This window comes from Bacillus rossius, chromosome 3 (assembly GCF_032445375.1).
Source record: "Bacillus rossius redtenbacheri isolate Brsri chromosome 3, Brsri_v3, whole genome shotgun sequence".
In the NCBI taxonomy this organism is placed as follows: Eukaryota; Metazoa; Arthropoda; class Insecta; order Phasmatodea; family Bacillidae; genus Bacillus; species Bacillus rossius.
Window position 1 is genome coordinate 82,929,982 of NC_086332.1, and position 24,304 is coordinate 82,954,285.

The 24,304-nt window shown below is 36.8% G+C and overlaps 1 protein-coding gene across 2 annotated transcripts; it reads right to left on the minus strand.

Moving 5' to 3' along the window:
* Positions 1-1,430: 1,430 nt before the first annotated feature.
* LOC134530973 (gamma-secretase subunit Aph-1) lies at positions 1,431-15,636 on the minus strand. 2 transcript variants are annotated; one of them, XR_010074903.1, is made up of 2 exons: positions 6,782-15,636; positions 1,431-2,130 (listed from the first exon to the last, which is right to left on the minus strand). XR_010074903.1 is itself a non-coding variant. In XM_063366364.1 (1 exon), exon 1 carries the CDS (start codon positions 15,383-15,385, stop codon positions 14,660-14,662), a length of 726 nt encoding a protein of 241 aa, XP_063222434.1. In that variant the 5' UTR covers positions 15,386-15,636; the 3' UTR covers positions 2,343-14,659. The 2 variants fall into 2 exon arrangements, 1 of the variants encoding a protein (XP_063222434.1); XM_063366364.1 differs by lacking the exon at positions 1,431-2,130 and having other exon boundaries at positions 2,343-15,636.
* Positions 15,637-24,304: the final 8,668 nt, after the last annotated feature.

The window sequence follows — 24,304 nt, forward strand, 5'->3', positions numbered from 1 at the left end:
CATTATTGATTGATCAATAATTATTGGTATCCTGAGCAGTTATTTTGAAATTAGTAATAATTCTTTTAATTTATGTTTATTTATAAAAATGGTCTTCTTTCAATCTCTTTTTCTTCTGCTGCCATTTTCCCTCTTACATTTTACTTAAATAGTTGAGGTTTGAATTGCCAAAGAAGTTTCACTTCTATTACATGTAATTAGTTACATGCACTCTTTTTTTCCCCTTCATCGTTAAATTTTATACACAATTACATCACACTGTTTAAAAGCTTTTTAAAATTTAAAAACCCACCAAATTATTAGTCACTATCATATGGGATAAGGCTTAAAAAGAATGAAATCAACTAATGCTGTCAAGTAACAATAAAGACATTTCAACAGTCACAAGACACTGTGGACAATTACAAAATTTCATCATAAAAGTCATAGTAGTGTTGGGGAATATAGCAGTTCACCTTCTTTTTGGTATTTTACCAGATGGGTCAGCTAGCTTTTCTGGTACAGTCAGTGTTGACATTCATAGAAATTCTGGTTGTCGACTGCTTCTGGCACTTTTATAACACCTTTGAACTCGCTACACTAATAAAAAAAATGGATCTTCAATAAGCTCAAACATTGTTTTTCTGCAAGAGATTGTTTTTAGAAGTGCTTAGCATTTCTTCCTTAAGTTCCCACCTACCTGGGCACACATATGGTGTACAGAGCTTCAGAAGAAACCACACCATTTGAAAACTGCTCAAGATATCCAAATGTTTATAAAAAGCATTTAAGAATGCACTGAGGGCAGATGGGTGATTCTGTTTCCGTACTTCATTTTTAAACTGCATTTTTGGGAGCGTCAAAAGGCTTAAAATATGTTTTTTCTTAATAGTTTTTAGACATTCAACACCCGGTAAAGGTTCCTGAAAGCACCAAAGGGCCTTGCATTACACCTTTATCATCATTTTTCCAACATCTAATGTTATGGTTGCTTATCAAATTTAATAGGTAGTTATCCTATGCACGACAAGAAGATTGTGCGCCAGTTCAGAGCCTTGTGCTTAGAGGCAGTACCGCACTAGAAACACCAACGGGCATTGCACTTATCATCCTGCCACACTAACACAGATACAGCCCTGACTAAAGCAGGCCTTTTAAGTGTGTAATGTACCTAATCTTACAAATAGTAAATAAAAATAAAGGATCATAATCTTGTTAATGTTAAAAGACTTTGGTACCATCATCTTAATCTCTCTGATAATACCATGGTAACCTTTAAACATACTGAAGATAATAATTATTTTAAGCTACGCCATACATAAGCAAAAGAATGGGTTCAACCTTTAAGAATTTTTTTTTATATAATATAATGATAAATTTTAACTATAGATTGTTTTCAAGATAGTTTAAAAATTTTTTTTCTAATTATACAGTAAATAATGATAAGAATATTTTTCACTATATTAACTCATTTTATTGCTCCATCACATTACTAACATTACTAAAAATGTTTACAGTTTTGTATTAAGAAAAATGTTTACCTCCAAACATACCAGTGCCATACAACAAATTGATATGTGGTTAATATTTTTTATTTTAAGAAACGCATAATCCTGAAAAACACTGTTAAATACATACCCATCAAAACAAAATGCTGAGATGTACATTTCATTATTAATTTTCTTCTGTTACTATAAAACTACAATTATTCTATAGCATAAATACTACATTTTATTGTCTGATATTTGTTAATATTTTTAGTGGCAAAGATAATGAAATGTGTTTTATAGGACTTCATTTTTCTTAATTTTGTTTTATTCCAGTAAAACATAACAAACAAATTTAGAGGTGATTGTCAAATCACACAGTCTTGAATTATGTTAAGTTTGAAATAAAATCTCCATTCCCAATATTTCATCTCTCCAAATGCAACAATAAACTTCCAGTAATGTCAACATCTATACTAGAATAGTGGACATCTACAAATAATACAATGAACATTTTTTGCTAAATGCATTACAACTGATTGTATTTCAAATCTTGCCTTACACGTAACCTCTATGCATTAGAACAGCGGCCGCCAAACTGCAGCGCTCCTCGCCATTTTTGGCCCGCCAAGGCTTTAGGCAGTAGCCCGTCAGATTATATAAACTGGAATCAAACAACGGAACACATTCTTGCCAATATGCAATAATTTTATTAATTACTTATACTTCTTCAGTGTTAAAGATTGAAGCTAGTGACAAAATTGCATAAAATTGGGATAAAAGAGCGAGGTTTTTTTTTAATGTAGGTAGGTATGTTTAGAGGTTGGCAATCACTATATCAAAGCATAAAAAATGAGAAAACAAGTAAACCAGAAAGAGCTGTTAAGAAATGTTTATAACAGACAAATAATGCATGCTTATTTCACAGAAAACTTTTTACAAGTGAAATTAACAATATAATTATATACTTAGTGTATAATAAAGTTATCTACAGAAGATAATGTATTCATGGAATATATATTTTTTTAATTGTTCTCTTAAAAAAGGATGAACATAAAATATTTGTGTGATACAATATTAAAAAGCAGTGAAAACTTTCAAATATTTACTGTAATGCTACTTAAAATAACTATGCATAGGTACCCATGTTCCTTCATGACTTTGCAGTTGCCATTCTTGAACGCACAAGAAAACCACATCCCTTAAGTAAGCACTATCTAAACAAATGGTTAATCAGAAAAGTTATAGCTAGTGTAGTTCTTTATATGAATATGTGGATAACACAAAAAAAATATTTACAGTGGCACACAAAGCATAAGTTTATAAAGTACCAACTGTTTTTTGATAACCAGCAATGTAAATGACTGTTTTGGATAGACAAATCGCATTCTACAAAAATTAACTATCCAGCTTTTAAAATGACTAAGGACAGCAATCAGCAGACATACTATGCTTTTACAGTGAGATGGGGGGGGGGGGGGGGGGGAGAGTGTAACACAATTTTTTTTAATAAACTTCGATAGATCTACAATTATTACAAGATGTTTTCTTGGGTGAAAATTCTAGGTGTGGAGAATGTATCATTGCAAGAAACATACTTGGCTAACTTGAAACAGTCTATACATCGCTACAATCTTTCATGTCATTTTGCAGACAAACAAGAGACACCAGCCGGCAAGACGTCCGTCTCGGACAACACACATCATCAAAAACTGGTTCACACATGTAGGTACAGTAAGTCCTCTATTTACATCGTACCGATTTATGTCGTTTCAGATTAACGTCGCTAATGTTTGAGTACTCATGTTTCAATTTAAGTTGTCGCCGATTCACAAAAACGTCGTTTACAATTACCGTAAATCTTTATTTTAACCAAAACACCGTATATAATTCGTTTATAATTCTTTGCTTCCTTCGGTAGTTAATTTATGCTATGTAGCGTAAGCTACACGTTCACCGCCTTATCTTATCTTACATCATGAGGGACGCTTCCTGCTCTCCGCTGCTTTATATTTCAATCAATAAAGGTAATAAAGCAGCTGGTTAAATAACCATTCTATAAAGCTGAAAAGTACTAGTTGGACTTGTTTCCCACGCTGTCGGTTGTCATTTGCTGATAAAATTGCCCGTTGTCACGTCTGTATGCCAGCGCTTCCGGCCGACCTTGGGCCGTGGCCGGCCGGTGGCATGAAACATGGCTCATTTTGCGTCGTTTCTATTTACGTCGCGGTTTTCAGGAACGTAACCCCGACGTAAACCGAGGACTTACTGTAGTTTTCAAATAAGTATTTACTCTATTTGGGAGAAAGAAGTGAAAAATAGTCAGATGTTTCAAAGAAATGGTTGAAAACAATACAAACTTAATATAACTTCATAAAAAACTTAAAAATAAACTGTCAGATGGACAAACAATAATTCAGCATTCCAAGGACACACTTAGCTTCTCTTTCAAACTGCAGTCATTCCATATTTTCATAAAATGGTTACAATTAAACTGGTACCTAGCTAGTGCAATTCTACAATGCTAATAAACAAATTGTTTTACTTCCTAACACCACTCTATTTTGTTTCCACAACCAACCGACAATACCTATTCTAAACCAGCCAATTTTGAAATTTGCTATGACATCACTAACCTGGACGGAAACACAGTATAGGCCTCAACCGCAGGTCAGTGTGTACCTACACCACCCATCAAACGTTTTTGTGAGGTATAATACAACATTATAGTAGGGGAGCCCAATAGGAGATTTTGGGATTTACTCGAGCGCGGCAGATGAACATGAACATGAACATTTTGTTGAGTACCTCTACCATATATAAGCCCTTTATATAGGAACGTACATCTAGGGCAACCCATCAGAATAGTAAAAAAAAAATTTGGCTGTCAGAAATACTCAAGTGCATCAGATTAAGGTAAGGTGGCTTAGTTACTAGCTGAAAAGTACGCATTTCAATAATCTGATGATTTGAGCATAACGTAAGGAAGTGTGAGGGTCACAAACTTGCAAAAAAAAAGTATTGACATTCTTGAGCGTGGTTGAATTTTATTTTTATTTTGAAGAAAATAATGCAAAAATAACAAGAAAAATATAATCTGCCGATTTCCACATGCCGAAGTAACCAAAATCATCTAAAAAATTTAATGCGTGCAGCTGGGGTAAAGCATGTTTTCCCCACTCCACACCTCACTTTCACTTTCTCCCTATCTCTGACTCTCTTGCACCTGGTTCGTTGGTAATCACCTACCAGAAGCCTGTGAAGATGTCATAACACCAGTTATTCTAGGAGATACTTCTGATTTACGTATATTTCTTTTCAATACTTTAATAACACACTTATCATGGAATAAATAGAATATTGTTAAGTGTTATAACGATTTCTTGTTACAAATATGGAAACCGCAGTTAATATGGACGACCCACTTGAATCAGTAGATTTGCAGTACGATAATTCCTCGGATAAAGATGAACATTGGAAAAAATATATATATTTTTTGTTCAACAATTATATACTTTTTTTCTGAATGATATATATTTCTAAATATCTACTTAATTTTTCATGCTTTTATTTGTTACATTTCATGGCTATTTAAAAAAAAAAAATTCATTAAAAAAAAATTGTATGGCCGTCAGATTAACAATTCCCCTCCAAATAATCGTCAGAATTTAGGCTAGCACGACTGGGACCTCAAGCTGAACCATCTGTATATGAATCTGACATGCTCAAGTATTTTAATATGGCTTTAATTGTCAGTCTTTTGAATGGGAGCATTTGAAGGGTTTACTTAACATCCCCTCTCTGAATATCTGACTTGCTCGAATAATTCCACACCCCACCCATGTTTTACTCTTCTGGATGGCCACCCCCACCACGCAAGCCGGCAGATTAATATATTTTTGATATCAGAGATACGTTGGGGCACCTAAACTATCAATATCTGACACGCTCAAGTATTTCTATGTGATGGTTTATTTTTACATTTTTGAAAACCTGTAGACACTTACCCCACTGCTGAAAGAGAAAACATAATATGCCTATAAACTTTTATTCTTCCTATCACCTAATTTTCAAAATCCAAGAGGTCCCCATGACGCTTGAGCAAATCCCCTATTAGCCTCATGGGCTCCTCTACTATTACTCACTGTACCAAAAAGACAGACAAATTATTAAAAAATTTTGTGGTGTTTATACATGGCAAAAATATTAACGAAATAAGAACATGGAAATAAATGAGGTGAGTTTGAAGGAAATAGTTTACACAACTATGGGGTTTTAAACCTATAACACTATATTTATGCACAAAATAAATTTTATTTTCAAAATTACTCAATTAAAACGTAGAATCTGGGATTTATTCTACATACTTTAGTAACTTTCACTTGCAATTATTTAGGTTTAAAATAGGGTCTTTATGGAATGTTTTAAATTATTTATTCTATATATGTCTAAATCTTCTATGTTAAGTTTAATATTATCAACAACTGTTCTTTCAGTAATCATTGATGGTGCACTGTAGGTACCACATATTAATTTAAACTGTATGATGAAATAATTAATAAGAAATTGAATGATTTTAATTTTTACAATAATGGATGTAGAGTGGATTTTATAGCATATAAAAATTAAAAGAAAGTTGTGTTAGTAAACATATATGTATGTCTCATTCTGCCTGTCTCTGTGAGAGTGTATATTTGTATAAATAAAGTATATGAACAGCAATATGAATGCTACTCAATTTTATAGTGAGGTTTCATGCAACTTCATACACAGTCACAGGCAACAAGGATTAAAAATTGTTGCACCGTTAAGATTACATTGGGCTCTGAACCACTTGGTTATCAAATTGGTACTAATTAAGTAATAAGTTAAAAAATTATAGTGATCAGGTTCAAACATGTAACCCAAGCTACTTCAGAACAATGCCCCAGCAAACACAGCCCCCTGCTGTCAGATCGAAAGCTCCACTACAGGAAGTTCCCATCTCACCAAGATAAAAATAATAACAACAATAATAATAATACAGAATGGAAAAGTTAGCAGCATAAAAGCTCTGAACCTAAACCATCTGTTATCATTGGTGATTAGACAGTAGCAACTCATCTTACTTTTTATTTTCATATAAGTATGTTTGCAGTGGTTGAATAAAGGTTCAGTTCAACCAACTGCTGATTGAATCAATTAATTTCAATAAATGATGGTGATCCATGTCCTAATCTTAAGAATTCAGTCTGGCTGCATGATATTTAAACATTAGCATCTTAATACAATGCTTAATGTAATCAAATGTTCACTACAATGCCTTTAAACATTACTTGGAACTGGAACATTCACTCCGGAACTCTGCAGTGTTGTGGCCAGTCACGGACACGCAATGGTTGTTCAATCGACAGCGTCACTGCTAGCATTACACTGACTTTCGTCATTGAGTCCACAATCAGACACATCTGGCAGACACTTTGACTGTAAAAGAGAAAAGATATATTCTATTTTTTTTTAACCAAGTAGTTTGCTTGTCATGGTCAAGATTTTTTAAAGTATGGTAAAAACAAAAATACAGGAACAAATGAGATGCAATACTTGTGGGAAACAACATTTGGGATATGTATAAAAATAAAACTGACTTTCTTGTCCTACTGAAAAGCTCTAATACATCACTATGAGGTAAGTACACACACCTTGAGTTGACAATGCTACCAATATCATACATTGGCAAGTAGATATTTCTCTAGTAATTAATTCAAACCACACTGAGCCATTGGTGGTAGTGTCCCAATATGAAACAGTCAAAGGATACTAAACTTTTCATGTTTTAAGAAACACTTTGCAAAGCAAGGCTTATCTAATGCACAATAAATAAATGTTGAAACTGACATCTCAAACCTTTTTGAGAAACATTAACAAAAAAATTCAGCCATAGATGTAGTTATCATGTTACATTATACTGGCATGAAGATGAGAGACATTTAAATTTTGATTGAATGACATTAAGAAATATTACAGTCATTTGGGATAACTTTGTAACCCTCAGGGTAACATTGTACCAGTCTCTCATTTCACTTAAATTTTTTATTTTTTTTTTTTTCAAAATTACCCTTGCTGCTGATAGTAAAGGTTGCAGGAAAGTTTAATTTTGTCATGTTTTGTGCGGAAGCATTACAAGATATCCATCTTGTGTGCACAGTCTTTGGAAAGCAGTAGTAGTTATTCTATGGTGGTATAAAGTGCACCTTTTTGTAGACCGATTGCAAGTTGCAACAGTAAGTAAAATTTGTTACTATTAAGTGTAGTGATTATCCTTAAATGCTTTAGTTAGGTTATTAATTATGGTATCTGTTTATTTGAATGGTATAATGGCATATTTCATTAAAGCGGAACCATATAAAAATATCACTGCATTTTCAAACATGTTTTGGGGTAACATTGTACCGGTAAAATGTTGCCCCAAATGTGGTACAAAGTTATCTTGATATACATCACTTGTAATATAATTACATGTTTAGGAATATAATTGTTGTATATTACGATATTAAATTGAAATGACATTGTTTTTCAATACCTTTTACTGAAATCACCACAGGTTGTAAATATATACATACATGTTTAAATATTAGTAGTGAACTTGTTACATATTGAATTACATTAAAATATTTGTTTACACACAGCATTATTTGCAGATTTTAATACTATATATGTACCTAAATATTAAAAATAATATTATTACATACTCAATTGTTAACAGTTTTTTTTTGTTCATCTCAGATATGGTGCGGAAACGAGCAGTTCAGCCAGGAACGAGACAGTATGGGACAAAAACAAGGTATTCAGCAGATCTGTTAGCCAAAATTATTGAAGATGTAACTGAAGGTCGTATTATTCAGCGAGAAGCAGCTAGAGTGTATGGAGTTCCAAGATAGACAATTGTTAACAAAATTAAAAATAGACATAGGTACTCGTAAAGTCGGACGCCCTATTATATTTTCTCCAGAAGAAGAAAATATTTTTGTGTGGCACTGCATCACTGTTAGTGATATGGGTATTCCCATTTCACAATTTGATTACCAATTGATTGTTAAATCATACATAGATTCTGCAAAAAGGAAAGTACGTTGCTTTCCTGGAAATATGCCAGGATGGGAATGGGGTAAGTCATTCATTGAAAGACACAAATTTGAAATTGGTGAAAGGTTTGCCACTAACATTTCAAGAAAAAGAGCTCTCGTGAATGAGGCAACAAAAAAGAAGTTCTTTGAGCAGTTTTAAACGGAAACTGTAAATGTCCTGCCAGAAAACATGTACAATTATGATGAGTCTGGATTCCATGGCACCCCTTCAAAAGGAAAAGTATTGATCCATCGGGCGTGCAGACATCCAGAGAAAATTCTCAACACATCAAAGTCTTGTTACATTGTAATGTTCTGTGGCAATGCAGTAGGCGAATTCATACCCCCTCATATTATATTTAAGGGAAAACAGAAGTGGACAGACTGGCTGTATAATGCACCTCATGGAACAAAAATTAATTCATCTGAAAGTGGTTGGATGGATCAAAATGTGTTTGATGATTGGTTTGAGTTTCACTTTCTTCCAGTTGCCATAAGAAAAGAGGGAAAGAAAATACTGATTGGGAACAATTTGTCCTCCCATATTTCAATTAAAATTTTGAATTTATGTGAAGAAAACAATATAAGCTTCATATGCCTTCCGCCAAACTCGACACATCTCCTGCAACCACTAGACATTGCCTACTTCTCATCTTTGAAGACAAACTGGAGACAAGTCCTAGCTGAGTGGAAAAAAACACCAGAAGGAAAGAAGAAAGTGTGTCTACCCAAAGGTGTTTTAATGAACTGTTAGCCAAAGCTTTGCTTTGCGGTCAAAGCACAACATCATCAAACTTGGTTAAAGGTTTTGAGAAGAGTGGCCTTTACCCAGTGGACTGTAACAGAGTGCTTGAAGCTCTTCCAGGATATGCAAAACCAGTATCACTCATAACAGAATGTGTGGGCACTAAGTTCAAGAAATATCTTGAAGATATTAGGGAGTCAGACCTAACTGTTAAAAAGGTAAAGAAATACAGACTACCCATTGAACCAGGAAGAAGTATTTCTGTGGAGGAGGTCAAAGAATACTACATTAACAAAGAATGTGGCAACACACGTGGACAGAAAAGAACACTTGAAGTGAACAGCAGTTCTGAATAACTAGACCGGAACTGTTATACTGAAATATCAGAGAATGCATCACGACCAATATCAAGTGCCAGAACAAGAGGAGGGAGAAGATGTAAAGCTAGGTTATGGATTAGAATAATAGTGCCTACTCCAAAAGAAAACAATGATGAAGAAAGTGCTCCTATTCAACACCTCTTAGCCGAGATAGTTGTTAACAACTGTGATGTGGCCGAAACCAGTGAGCCTGCATTACTGATTGCAGATCGAGACACTGATATCTGTGAATCAGCTTTGGAATATATGCCAAAAGTTCCAAATTTTAACTTCGTGACAAATCAACTTGCTAAACCGACGTATGAATATAATATAGAGGACTTTGTGATAGTTTCATACCAAGGCGCTCATTACCCTGGAAAAGTGATCACAGTAGAACAACAAGATCAAGTGAATACTACTTTATATGAAATAAGCTGTATTACAAAAAAAGGGAAAACATGGGTGTGGCCTGAGAAGAAAGATGCCATATGGTACTAGGAAGAAGATATAATTAAAAAACTTGACGAATCTTGCATGAAACTTGTGAACAAAAGAGGAATTATACGCATAAATGATCCAATTCTGTGCTCTGATGATGATGAGTGAATTAGAAACTATGTTTTAGTGAAAAAGAAAACGAAGTAAGTGTAATGAATATTGGTGTATATAGTAAATACCTTTCTTTATATTTTGAAATACTTGTGAGGTCTAACTGAAGCATGAATGGTTGAAATTGTACATGTTTGTTTTACATTTCACTGTAGATGATCACATGTGTTTGGGTACCAAGATGTGCAGCAAGATCGAATGAAAAGAAAATATTTAACTTGCATTTGTAGTTGCACTGTTAATAACATGTCTTCGTATTATATACTGTAAAATATTGTTTTAACTCTCTGTTTGTTATATAAAATTTTTATATAAAATGGTACAAAGTTATCCAAAACATAAGTGTAACTTTGGCCCACTATTCAATCATGATTATTATTTAAATATGAAAATTTTATGAATTTTATTTGTTGGCTATATTGTAGTCTGATATCATCTTTAAATAGTTTTGGTCTTAAGAAATATGTGAATATGATTTGGTAGTGATAAATGCACATTATGTTCATTGTGTGGAACAAAGTTACCCCAAATGACTGTATGATATTATTTTTGAGTGTCTAATTTAAATTATAAAATGGCTTTGATAATTTCACCTCTAAGGAGAAGCGAGGTTAAATAATGTCACTTCCTACATAGCAACATCACATTCTAATAAAATAACCTGCACATTTCAACCAAAATACGTCAGAATTAGAACAAAAATGTACACTTCGTATTTTTTTACAAATTTTACCAGTTAATTTTGCTCTTGTTTCCAATTAAACATGTTTTGACATTCAGTAAATGTCTTCAAATTCCTAAAAGTTTCTGTGTCATCAAAATACTTATATTATTTTCAGTATAGTTACAATATACACATTTTAGATGTGTTTTCAGTTTATTTTAGTAAACTGTGTATACAAGCCATCCACTCAATCTCTTGAGAAAATTCATTACATACTGGTACATTTGTGAAATAATTTTTGAAGTAATTATTGGTGCATAACTACAAACAATATATAGGTAATAATCTAACAACTATAAATTAAGTTAATGACATTAGTTTTTTTGTTACATATAAAGTTCTAGTTTCAAATAAGAAGATCACTGTAACAATATAATTTTGAAAACAACCCTTAACAAAACCATTTCACTTTAATGCTAAGAAAATGTTCACTATCATGATATAATATGAGACATATAGTTAGTTCTCCTTAAATCAAACAAATTTCCAAAGCCATTCTTAAATCTAAATTCATTCTCTCTTCATCAGATGACAATTTCAAATAAAGTAGGCTTACAGAATTGAAGGCAAGTGTCAATTACATGAAAATGTAGAAAGTCACAAACATAGGTGTGTTACTTTCTCAACAAATATTACTTACCTACTGTTATTTTCGTAAACAAAAACAAACTTATTATTGGCAAATCATCTTTAATTTCACATATTCCATAAGATGCTAACACATAGATATAGGTAGCCTACCTTGTTTTTTATTTGCTGCTGAATTGACAAGGTTTAAAACAAAATTAATTTTTTGTTGAATTATATGCAGTTATAGGCAGTAAACCTTTCATTTTTATTTTATTTTTGCAAAATAAGACTGGGCTGTAGGAACAAACAGCATATTCACAAATCAGTGTTGTCAGTCGCTCCCAGTGCAAATAACTAATTACTGCAGCTTTGTCTACAAACGAACATAGGCCCTACCTAAAGAGTAATTTTTGATACCTAACTGCAATGTAGTATTTTAGTGTAGGAATCAAATAAGGTCATTCCATATTCCCTTCGTTTGATGGTGTGGTGCACATAGATTTTCTGAGCTTAACACTTGACTTACCCATTAAAACTAAATTACAATTTTCTCCTGTGAAAATTATGCAAAGATGCACTCAAAATGCCAGTAAGATGGTAGTCAAAGATGACTACTTTGTAAAGCTCACAACTGATTTGGTTGGTAAAGTAAACTATTATTGAAATTATTAATAGCTCCTTGACTTTATAACTCAAGATTTCCAGTCACAAAAACACTACAGCATGCTTGCCACATTTCATGTATTTTTTTACATTTGGGATGATATTACCTTATGTCTAAAATTTTAAGTATATTAATGTATAATATAGAATAATGTATATTTTATCAGTGGTATAAATAAATAAATTTAATCGCTCAAAAACATTAGTTTGCTAACTAACAGTTGTTTAGTTTAACACAAAACTTGGAATGTTGTTTATTTCTTACTGTACTTATTTCTTATTTTATTTATTATTTCTTCCTAGGGGAAGAAAGCATACTCTTCAGAGGTCCCATCCAGCTAACTGCAATGGCAATGCTGCCTTTCAAGTTCCCAATGCAAGAGGCCGTGTCGGAAGTACAAAAAGGAAAGTTGCTGACAAAGTGCCTTCTCGCTCACTCTTATAACCCACTCTTGACTCCAAAGTGAGCTATCTCGTAGTTCGAACTCGGACGAGAAAGCAAAATAAAGAGTGAGCCACTATATGTCATAAAGCATAAATGGTGCAAGGGTTGTTGTTACAGCATTGCAATGTGTTATTTCAGTCACAGTTTTGTGAAATACATTGCATAAATGCAGCATGCAATGCTGCAATTGTGACCTTAATAGTGGTGACACACAGCACTTGAATTAAATGTTAAATGGGATGTTCCAGATGGTGACACCCTGCATGTTGCATGCATGTGCATGGAAAGTTGCATCTGTGATATTTCTAGATATGTCACTTAGCACAGTAAATGAATGTTCTTCTGATATTTCAGAAATGATTTTCATGTTGGTGTCACAAAGAAAAATGATTGCACATACATTTTATGTTACAGTTGACCACTTTATCGTCATCATCTTGGCTTTGAGCAGTTATGTTTTGTTGGTTCTAAGGCTGTCTTGTTTTCATTGTAGGTAAAAAAATATTGTTTACCGAATCATATGACCAAATAATTATAAAATTTATAAAGTTACGTTTAAAAAAACACTTCTTTGATTAGGTACCTTTCTAATTTCTCCAATCAGAATACAATTTATTAGTGTGTTTGTGAGTAATCATTTCTCCTTCAACTTTACCTTCTCTCCCATAAGAATGCACTTAAGTATACGTAGGACGTAGGTACTTGACACCAAAAGAGAAATCACAAAAGCATTTAAACTTGAAGTAAAGTTTGCATGTATACATAAAAAATTAATCTGTGTAATTATCTCTTACAGGTAAAGAAACATTGCCACTTTGAAAAATGTTTCCTTGGTTGCACTAGTAATTTAAAGACTCATAGGCACCATATTAAATATGTATTTAATATATTAATTATTTAAAGTAGGTACATAGGCTACTTTAAAAAGTTTATAAATTTTTTTAAATTAATATATGCACCTATTAAATGATCACACATAAGTAATAAAGGTCATCTATCTTCGAGAGAATTGCCAAAATATTGCAGAAACATAAAAATTTTCCGTGTAAATTTTTTTGCTATGATCACATCTTTATAATTTTAAAAAATATACTTAAGTTAACAACCTGTCAAATAGGCTTACCGCATGTGTAAAGTCAAAAGTTATATGCGTCCGAACTGCTCTATTACATCGGGCAAGTGAAGTGTGCAGATCGCAAGTACATAATCTGAGTAGTTTAACTCCAACACTGCCCAAGTCGAATAAGAGATGTTTTGAAGTGTGACCAATGACTCATGAACATGAGTAGATCTTTAAAAAAATATATTTTAAAACCAATGGGCTGACAAAACTCATTTACTTGTATAGACATTGACTTAAGATTCTCTACGGAAGAATGAGATGTTAACTTAAACTAATAAATAGAACTTATTTAAAATCTATAAGGAACTAAATCAAATACCAAAGATGGACTCAGTAAATATAAATAATCAGCTGGCAAGCCTACCTGGATGTAAAAAATATATAAAGAACTACCCAAAAGCAATAGGTATTTTTATGACTTTCATACAATGGCTGGTTCAGCAAATATCAATAACATATTCTGCACAATCAGATTTAAAAGGTCTTTTTTTTTTCTTTTAACTTTCACAAAGTTTTTAACTTTACTACTACACTGATTCATGAGTCCATAAAACATGTTACACACCTTAAAACTAATGAGGCTGAATTAAGTAACAATATTAAAATGGAAAAGATATAAAAATAATTGTTATATAAACATGAACAAGTCTATTATTTTCTGGTGAAATTTCTTACCAGAAACATTTATCTTATATTGCCTTCAAATTATAAAATGCCTAATAAAGTTTTTTACCATGTCAACACTAGAATGCAGCTGGGCACATCTAACAAAACTGAACCACGTTAAAAAAAGTCTTGCCACAGCTTGGAGACCAGCCGCGCGTTACCTTACACCAGCGTCTCTCGCTCCTACCTCCCGGTCGAGCACGCTGCCTTGAGGCTCGTCCACGAGCCCCCGGCGACGTGGAACGCCAGGACGCCCGTCGCCGCGGTCACCGAGTACAGAGGCACGAGCGATGCTGCGTACAGCTGGTCCCTGTTGAACAAGGTGAAGCAGGACGCCATCATATGGCCCCCGACAACGCACGCAATCTGCACGTAGTTCCTGCGGTCGGCTGCGCTGAAGAATATCACGCCCCAGAAGGTGTGCAACAGGATGAAGCACAGCGAGGTGGCCGCCGACGTGACGAAGAAGAACTGCGAGCCCGCCTTCAGCCCCATGGTGGCAGGTCCCACCGCGTCCGCCAGCACGTTCACCAGGGAGAACGCCCCGCTGATGACGCCGAAACCCAGCCCCGCCACGTACGCGAGGATGTGCTTGTTGCTCGTGATGCGCTCCGTGTTCTCGGCCACCTTCTGCAGCCCCGTCTCCGCCCTCCGCAGCAGCTTGTAGATGAAGAAGCGGAACAGCTCTTGGAACAACACCGAGAAAACCAGTCCGAACGCCAGTTCGTGCTGTAGCGGGACGACGGCGAACCAGAACAGCGCGGACAGCAGCAACGACAGGAGCCAAAAAAACGAGCTCGCTATGAGAATTATTATCCTAATTGGATCGTTGGCGATGGTGAATGCAAACATGGCAAGGGGAGGACCGAACGCTAAAAATGCGCATCCAAAAAATTCCATCACGGTCATCTTCAAATTTTCAGTTACCAGAAGAAACTTTAGAGTTTTATGTTCACGACACCACAGCTCGCAATTACACAAAGCTTGTATTCACGATTTTTAAACCTTAGTAAGGCATTCTTTCATAACCACATCCGCAGACGACAGGTAAACACAAAACACGATACTTGATTGGGACAAAGTGTAAGCCGTCGGTTGTTTATAAGAACGAGATAGAGAAGATAGATAAATAATCAAAAATTATTATTTAGAAATAAAATCAATATCAAAAACAGATAATACTAATAGAAATCAGAAAACCCTTTCAAAAAATTAGCCAAAATCGTATTCAGACATTTTTTTGTTTTCAAAAGTTGTAACGACGTATAAAAATTACGGCAGTAAAAATAAATATAAAACTAAATGAAAATTAAGGGCCGTATTCCAAGACACAAAAATAACGGTTTAGGTGTTGAATATGTGATACCTGTACCCTAACCATATTCCAAGTGAACGATAGGAAACGGCCAGTACGTTATTTTTAGGGCACTGATTTTTGGTGTCCTATTTGTTGCCGTTTCGTTGCCAAAATCACGCGCATGCGCAGAGCTTACTTTTTCGTTGATTTCTCCCAGATGGCTGAATCGCATCTGGCGCCATTAACTCATATATAGTCATTTTAATTATAATTGGGGGATGTATAATGTGTTTTAGTGTGTCAATAAAACTTTATAATAACAAAAACTATTCTGAAATATATTTGATCACTTTAATGGTCATAAAAACAAATAATCAACAACTTTAAAATTACCTAGTGTGTCAAATAAAACTTTATAATGGCAAAAACTATTCTGGAATATATTTTAATAGTTTAATGGTCATAAAAACAAATAATCAACAACTTTAAAATTACCTGAGAAAATTAAAATTACGCCAATTAATTCGGACGATAGTGCTGCTATCTGTAGGATTTTGGCGTAGCAAATCCATCGATGGTTGCCAAACATCCGCTAGAATGCATTGAAATCAGTTTCTAGCCTCGTACATGGCACGGTTTATTAAAACAGTTGTTTTTTCGTTTCCTAAAAGGAATTGGATTGGGACGCGTTCTGGAATACAGTCTGCGAGATAGGTTACAGTTGTATCCCAACAAGGTAGTGCTTATTCGCTACCTTACCTGAATGTTTTGGAATACCGACCTAAATTGAATTTAGGCTAGCAGCTACAATTATTTACACCCATGAAATAATTTACTTTTCACTGTAATTAATAAAAAAAAAAACACAAGTATTAAATTACTCTAACTTAGTTATGTTTAATAGTCTCAAAATATTTTTAAGAGATGTTTGTGCTTCGAATCGTATGCAGAATAACGTAAAATTTAACTCTTAATACCATGGAGACCTCCATGCTTAATACGATGTATGTATGTATAAAGAGATTTATTTAAGTAAAACTTAAGAATTGAAATCTTTATATGTATAAACTCGATGTCTCTAAGTATGTTCCCTATGGACTCCAAAATGGCTGAACCGATTTTGATGAAATTTTCAAGCAATCTTCAAATAAGCGAAGCGGGTTATCCTGTGAAGTTTGGTAGCGATCGGCCCAACATATTTTTTTTTGTGTCATATTTTCAATACATGTTAGTACCAAAATATATTTTTTCAATTTTTAAAAAAAATATAATTAAAAGCGATATTAGTGTCGCTAATTTTGAATAAAAGTATAACAAGGTCGAACTTTAATCAATAGCTTCAATAGCACTCTGTCTATACCTATCTTAGAAAACATAAATGGTGCAAGGGACTTTGTTACAACCATTAAGATAGGAACTGTCTGGACACGGCATGGTGTGAATTAGTGACTTTATAACAAAAAAACTATGTTCAAAAACGGAATTTCTAATTCATAATTATTTACCACCATTATATATGTTAATTCATGGACATTTGTTTTCAAATAAATAGGCCTATAGTTAATTTAATGTTATTTTGACATAGCCACGGATATCACCCCCCGTAATTTAGCTGGTTATGTCCTGACGTCGTACCGACCATGGCCATTAAGCCCGTGCTCCGCACCGCCAGTACAGTATCCCGTTTTTGGAACGCGCCCATTGCCCAGCCGAATTGAGTCAGGCGAGCGCCTCGGGCATGAACCCAATAGACATAATATAATTTAAAGGTACGGAACCCCGGAGGCTCGAACCCATAATTCAATTAAGGGAAAAGCCATTAGTACGAAATTACTAATTACCCGACATGTAATAAGTGTATCGTAGCCACTCTGGGCGAGTACACCACGCACGGAGCAGACAAAAAACCTCATTAACAGTCACCGCGGCCACTGGCCTTAATTAAAATGCCCGTGACTATGATCAAGTCAGAATAGGAGAAATCCCTCTAAAACAATTCACAGTAGGACAATATGTTAGTAAATTTACAGTCACCAACTTGATGTCACAATTTAAATAATTAAATACAATAAAACCATTGTTAAGCCTTAAGAACCCAATTACCAGGTGCTACATTTTAATTGGGCACCTGGAACATGTTTTAACTGGTAATAGAGTAAATTCAATTAATATAAGTTTTTTGACGCCGACTCACAAAGAAGAGAAAGTTTCTCTTCCTTGCGAGGCCGCTATGTTCGGCAGTCTCCAACCACTCCGCACCGGGAACAGACGTGTGTCCGTGGGTAGCATCCAAGTTTTCTTTTTTTGATTATTTTTTTCTGTACTAAATCCTTAAATTTAAAAGCTTTTATTAATTCACCGCTGCCCACGTCGACTCGACGAGTATTTTGCGGAGCCGGGCCTATCCCGACCGTCTTCAGTGTGATACCGTGTTACGTATCGTATCACAGAACGTACGGTACTGGCCGACTCCAGCGAAAGTGTTTATACTTAAGGACACTGTGCATATGCCTGCCGGCTACACACACGTAAGTGTTTCGCCGAATTTAGGAGCCCGCTCATAGAGCCCCCCCTGCACCCGTTAACTTTCGTCGCTGGCCGTCTCCAGCGAGCATCGACCCACGTCCTTCGAGACTGCCGCGGTAACCATTGTCACGTAGTGTTGTGTTTAGTGTTGGTGAGAAATTTTGTAGCGGGACTGAACCGCGGAGCAGACTTGAAGAGTGTACCGTGTACCCACATGGACCCCCGGTGATACTCCCAAATTAAATGTATTCTCGCCAACTCGTATATCATATTCCGAAATCTCCCGTCCTCCACACGGCCGAGCGGCCTTCACAGTCAAGGTAGAACCATTCAGGTTACGTTCAAGCTGTGTACCTGGCGGGGCACGCGGGGGCAGAGTACCCACGACCCCACACCAACGGCCCAGCAGCCCGCTAGCCTGGCGCCCCTCCTGACAACAAGAGCATCGCGACGCCCGTAGTGCTCGTCAGGTCAACACCTACTAGACTTCAGGCCTGCGCGCACCCGTGTGACGTCATCAACAGTAGGCCATCCTTCCCCTGCCGAGGCCACCTTCAGACGGCAGTGCCGGCCGTTACAAGAGCTCGGCAAAGTTACACAGAAGGATTTTAGGTTTTTGTATTAAGTGTTTGCTTTTTGCAGAGTAAGAAATTAACAAAATGTTTCATCTAGAAAGTCTCACAGTTCCTATGAAAACAGTTACAGCATGAAACACCGTACAAGAAGTTTATTTTCTTTTAACACATTAACTTACTTTTGAAATACGTTTTTTGTTAATAACTTCAATTTAAACAAGGTATAAAGAATTTATTTACACAAAGAGTTTTCTTTTATGAAAGTAAATTTTATGAAATTAAAATAACAGTATCGCTCTCATACCTATACAACGTAAATACAAGTTAGAATTTTTACGTACCTATATATTCGTAAATCTAAGTATCAACACATAAATAATTACATTTATTGGCACTATGAATAAAAAGATCTTTAATTACAGTTCTTTGATGATTTAGTAATTTAATAAAAACAATGCTATTTTTAAAAATCAATCTCTATTTAATACACATTTAAACTAGTGGAACGTTCAAATAAATTTACAAAAATAATATTGCATGCCACGAAGTTAAAAAAATCTTACATTGTAATCATTTATTTTTGTTTATTAACGATCTGAAAACATATTCTTTGAACTGTTTAAGGTAATCCACAATTATTCTGACAATCTTATCCAAGTATGACATATCAAAGTAGCTAGGAATGTCCAGAAAAAAGTTATTATTAACATTAAAGTGATCTGCATTCTAATTCACCATTGAAAATGATAATTTATTCTTCTTAAGTATTTATTTAAATTTTTTAAAGAAATTTCAATATTACATTTTGCCACTTTTTGCACCATAATTTACATCAAAATTACATGATATAAACAACAAAAGCCATCTTTTAAAATAAAATCAGATTATTTTTTGACCACAATGCTTTAAGTATATGGTAGATAAGGTAAGACATCATGTCTTTTAAAATACGTAACTTTAAACTTTGACAGTTGCAACATAATCATCTGACAGTGCTAATGTGGCAAAACAAAAAGGGTTGTTAGCGACAAAAAAATACTTTGCGAAATACGTAGAGGGGTGTGAAAATACTTTAAATAGATACAACAATGCAATTGCAATTAAAACATGTTTATGGGATTACGCCATTGCTGGTTTGGCGTATGTCCATAAAAATGTTTTTAATCCATCTTCCCCATTGCAAGAATAATTCAAAGAACGAATGCAATTGCAAACTTACAAAAAATACGTTACTTTGGGTCCTTAAAATGTAATAAAATAATAAAAATATTAAATCTTGAGTTCAAATCCCTGTAACATCTAAGTATGATTTTAATAGCTTCCATTGAACTAGTATAAAACAAAATGTAGACACTAATATATCAACTGTATGGCAAGTGCGTTTATTATATTAACAATATCAATGATGATTTGACATGAAAGTCCAACTAGTGTCATGGTTATTTTTCATGTATTCATAACACAAGGAAAACATAATGCAAACACAATTTCTAAATTATCGTATGTCCTGACCAAATTTAAACCAGTGTATGTACCTGTGCCCAATTAATTTGATTTTGTTAAAATAATTTGGATGACGTTTCATATTAAAAAAAAATGTCTAGTTTGGATTATTTTATACTTTCTAAATAGTTTTAATAAACAAAATAATATTTTATAAGTTTTAAATGAGGTAAGCAATAACGCACAAAATGTGTACGTCTTCAAGAAGGTATAGGTTAGTGAAAAAAATATTGTATCTTTAATTGTTGTTGACAAACACAGCAACTTAATTCCGCATTAAATGTCTTAGTTCGCAAATATTATGGAACTAACCGTAGGCTAACATATATTTTTTCTTCTAAAAAACTTAAATTGATATTTCCCCAAATGACAGTAAACACATTTCAAACTTATATTTCTGTATTCGTATGATTATCTAAATTGAATTATTGATAACATCATTCTTTCAATGTTTGTGAATTAAAATATTTCATACTATTGCAACTATATGTCTCAGCTTTTTTTTTTAACTCGTATGAAAATGTAATTTTAGTCACCAAATTTTAACAATGAACAGTTTATATGATGTAATGCATTTCATAGCAAAAAAAAAAAAAATTTAAATATCAATTTAGTTTTAAACACAAAAGCATCCAATTGGAGAAGCAGAGACTTGAATATATTAATTTTACTTTCAATAAATTTTATCTAAATGTACATATTAATAAATGCAGACTGATTACATCTGGATTAACGGCAGTGCCTTTTCGCCATTGAAAAAAAAATACTTATTATCCTGTAGGTAGTGTAATAGTACTAGTAATTTTTAACATTATTATTATTATCAGTGCCTAACCTTAACATTTAGCAGCAAATATTTTTTAGCGCAATGTAAAATTTTTTATTACAGGTTTTCCAGGAAATATCAACATTTTAAAACTTAAAAACATGTGTGAGCTTAAAGAATTCAAAAACGAATTATTATGTTTCGGAATGCTTGTTTATGTGAATGATACGCCTTGTGTTTCTATAATATACTCGAATGTTAACGCATGATTACAGTGTATAGTAAAACTATAAATGAGAGGTACTGAAACAAACATTGGAATATTCCGCATTATACTTATATGTAGTTAGAGCTAATACTGAAAAAAAGGGAAGGGGGAAATTGAATTCTGTTATATATCTTATTTTGCACGGGCTTAAAAGTTTAAAGAACTATGTATCTACAGAATAATCAGTTATCTTTTAAAATAAAAATGGACGTTTACATAAAAGTAGTGCTTCTTTCGAAAATAAAGATAAATTCTTACTCGTGACCGTAGACTTGGTTCTAAATTTTCCCTTGGAATAGCTAAAAGCCATTTCTTGTTAGTGTCTTCATCTTGAGGAAATTTAAAAACGCGCACTGTTGGCCCGTTAGTATAATTTTCTCTGCAATTCGGAACACAGCACTTGTACATTTAAAAATATTATATCATTGCAACGTGTACGTGAAACCACCAACACTATACGCAAACTGCCGACTGCCACAGAAATCACAACACGACAATGCGTCAAGGCAGGTACAAGATGACTGACTGCCTCGCTCGTTCAGGTAGCAGGGCAAGGGACGGCCTACTGTGCGTGACGTCACGCCTTCAACATTCCCCAGCGCTCAGGCCTTGTATTCTAGTAGGTGTTGGTCAGGTGCCCCCCGGGCCTTTCACAGAGGTCGGGTGACGGCAAATGGCGCCCTTGCGTTGGGCATAACTACAGACAAACATCACGAAAAACACAGCAAGATCAGACAAAGGGGACAGAAGACGGCCATTTTGGACGGGCGCAGTGGAATTTGGCGCACAGAGGAGCAGCGACAAAGGGACCACCCGGAAGAGCGCGTCACAGCCCGCGCCGACCCTCGCCAACTTTAACTTTCACCCCCACCCCTCCTTTTTGGGCCTTCAGCGAACATCTTCACCCGCACCCCCCCCCCCACCATCAACCTTCACATCCTCGCGCTCTCCGCTTTGTGCGGCTGTCCGGGCGCTCTTGGTCGCCGCTACACACGGCTATCCGCATCCCCCCTTCGCAGTGTCCAGTCTCGGCTCTCCCTTTTGTGCGACTGTCCGGGCGCCTCTCGGCCAGCGGCCCGAATCAACGCGTGCGCCAACCCCCCTCACCCCTCTTTATTCGCCGGGAGTCTGTTTGTAAACAGAGCCACGTGCGCGCACGAAGCAACTGTCAACACCGACGCACCGCACGACGCAATGGCAGACAGACTCAAGATGAACACCTGTCGAGTCTGCTACTGGCCACAGGGCAGGGACCTGGTAATGAGCAAAGCGAACCCTCTACAGACATGTAAATGTGCACCGGATTACAACTTGCCGGAAATCAAGGTCGAAGCAATCATAGAACCGTGGCACGACAGCACGGAGACGGAATTACAGGTGCGAACACCACCAGTTGGACTACACACCTCTACCGAGCCGTACCACCCCGGCCATCACCGCCCCCCATCCAACCACGCCAGCGACTGGAGCTCGCACCCTGGCCACGCGACTCACGCGCTGGACATCACCGAGGCAAAGTGCGTGTGGTCCGGCCTGAAAGACCTGGCACGAGCCCTCCTGCCCTGCAGAGCGACTTTGCCAGAGTTCGCCGGAGCCCCGCACGAGGACCCAGGGGAATTCCTGACGCAGTGCGAGGCGCGTCTGACCGGGTGCCGGACGCACCAATCGTAGTGGACAGAGCGAGTCAGCGAGCAGCTGCGAGGGACCGCTCAGAGCTGGTGGAGCATGTGAGGCCGGTTTGCCATGCCATGGGGCGAGTTTACGGACACGTTCCGACACCGGTTCGACACAGGATCGCCCCTCGTCGAGTGTTCCGCCTCGTTCTATGGGGCTCGGCAGAAGGACAGCAAGGCAGTGGAGGCGTTCATCGCCACTAAACTCCAATTGTTTCGCCGCTTCTCGCCTGGCACCCCCCTGTCCGGGGCACTGCCCATCATCACGGGCTTAGTGAGGGATGAGCTGCAGCCCTTTTTGCATCGCTGCCACACCGGCGGTGTAGCGGAGTACGTGCAGGAAGCACGCGAGACAGAACGCAACTTCCAGAGAGCCTGCAAAGCGGCCCGACCACGAGCACCCGAGGGGGTGACAGCCCACCAGTAGCTCGGCAGAACACCGCACTACGGGACTCACCCTCACACCAACACCGAGGACTACGAGCCATCGAGGCGCCGCCAACTTGGCGAGCGGAGCGACCGCGGGACGCTGGAGCACGGGAGCAAGTCCCCCTGTGTTGCTTGGGATGCCCGCGTGGTGAACACCACTGGCACAGCGAGTGCCCGTGGGGATTCTGTGCGGCGCGACCCGCCACATCGCAGCGCCAGGAGACGCACGTGGTACCACCTCCGCCACAGTGCACCAGCCCGGCTCAGTCGGGAAACGGCCCCCGGGGGTACCAGGATTAAAGCTCCCTCCCCCCGCACAGACCATCAACGCCGCACCTGGCGGGGTGCGCGCCCTCCAGATCTTGGGACAGCTGGGCCGCCCGCGGGAAAACCTGTTCCGCATCTCCGTGGAGGTCAACGGCTGGCCAGCTGCCGCGCTCGTCGACACGGGAGCGAGCAACGTGTTCGTACGCCCCGCGTTCATGCCCGCAGGCGCGTTGCGTCTGGGCAGCGGCGAGCTGTGCCTGGCTACCACCACACACACCAGGCGGATGGATGGGCATGCTGAGATTGTGGTGAGTATGCAGGAATTAAAAAGTAGAGTGTCCGCAGTGGTCGTGCAAGACTTGTGTGAGGAGGTGGTGCTAGGACTCCCCTGGTTGGTCCAGCAAGATGCGGTCTTGGAGCTAGGACCCCCCTGCCTCAACCTGGGAAGAGCCGAGAGGTACGTGGTGTACGCACTAGGACAGACGCCCCCCGACAGGACGCGGTGCTGACCCTGGCGGACGTGC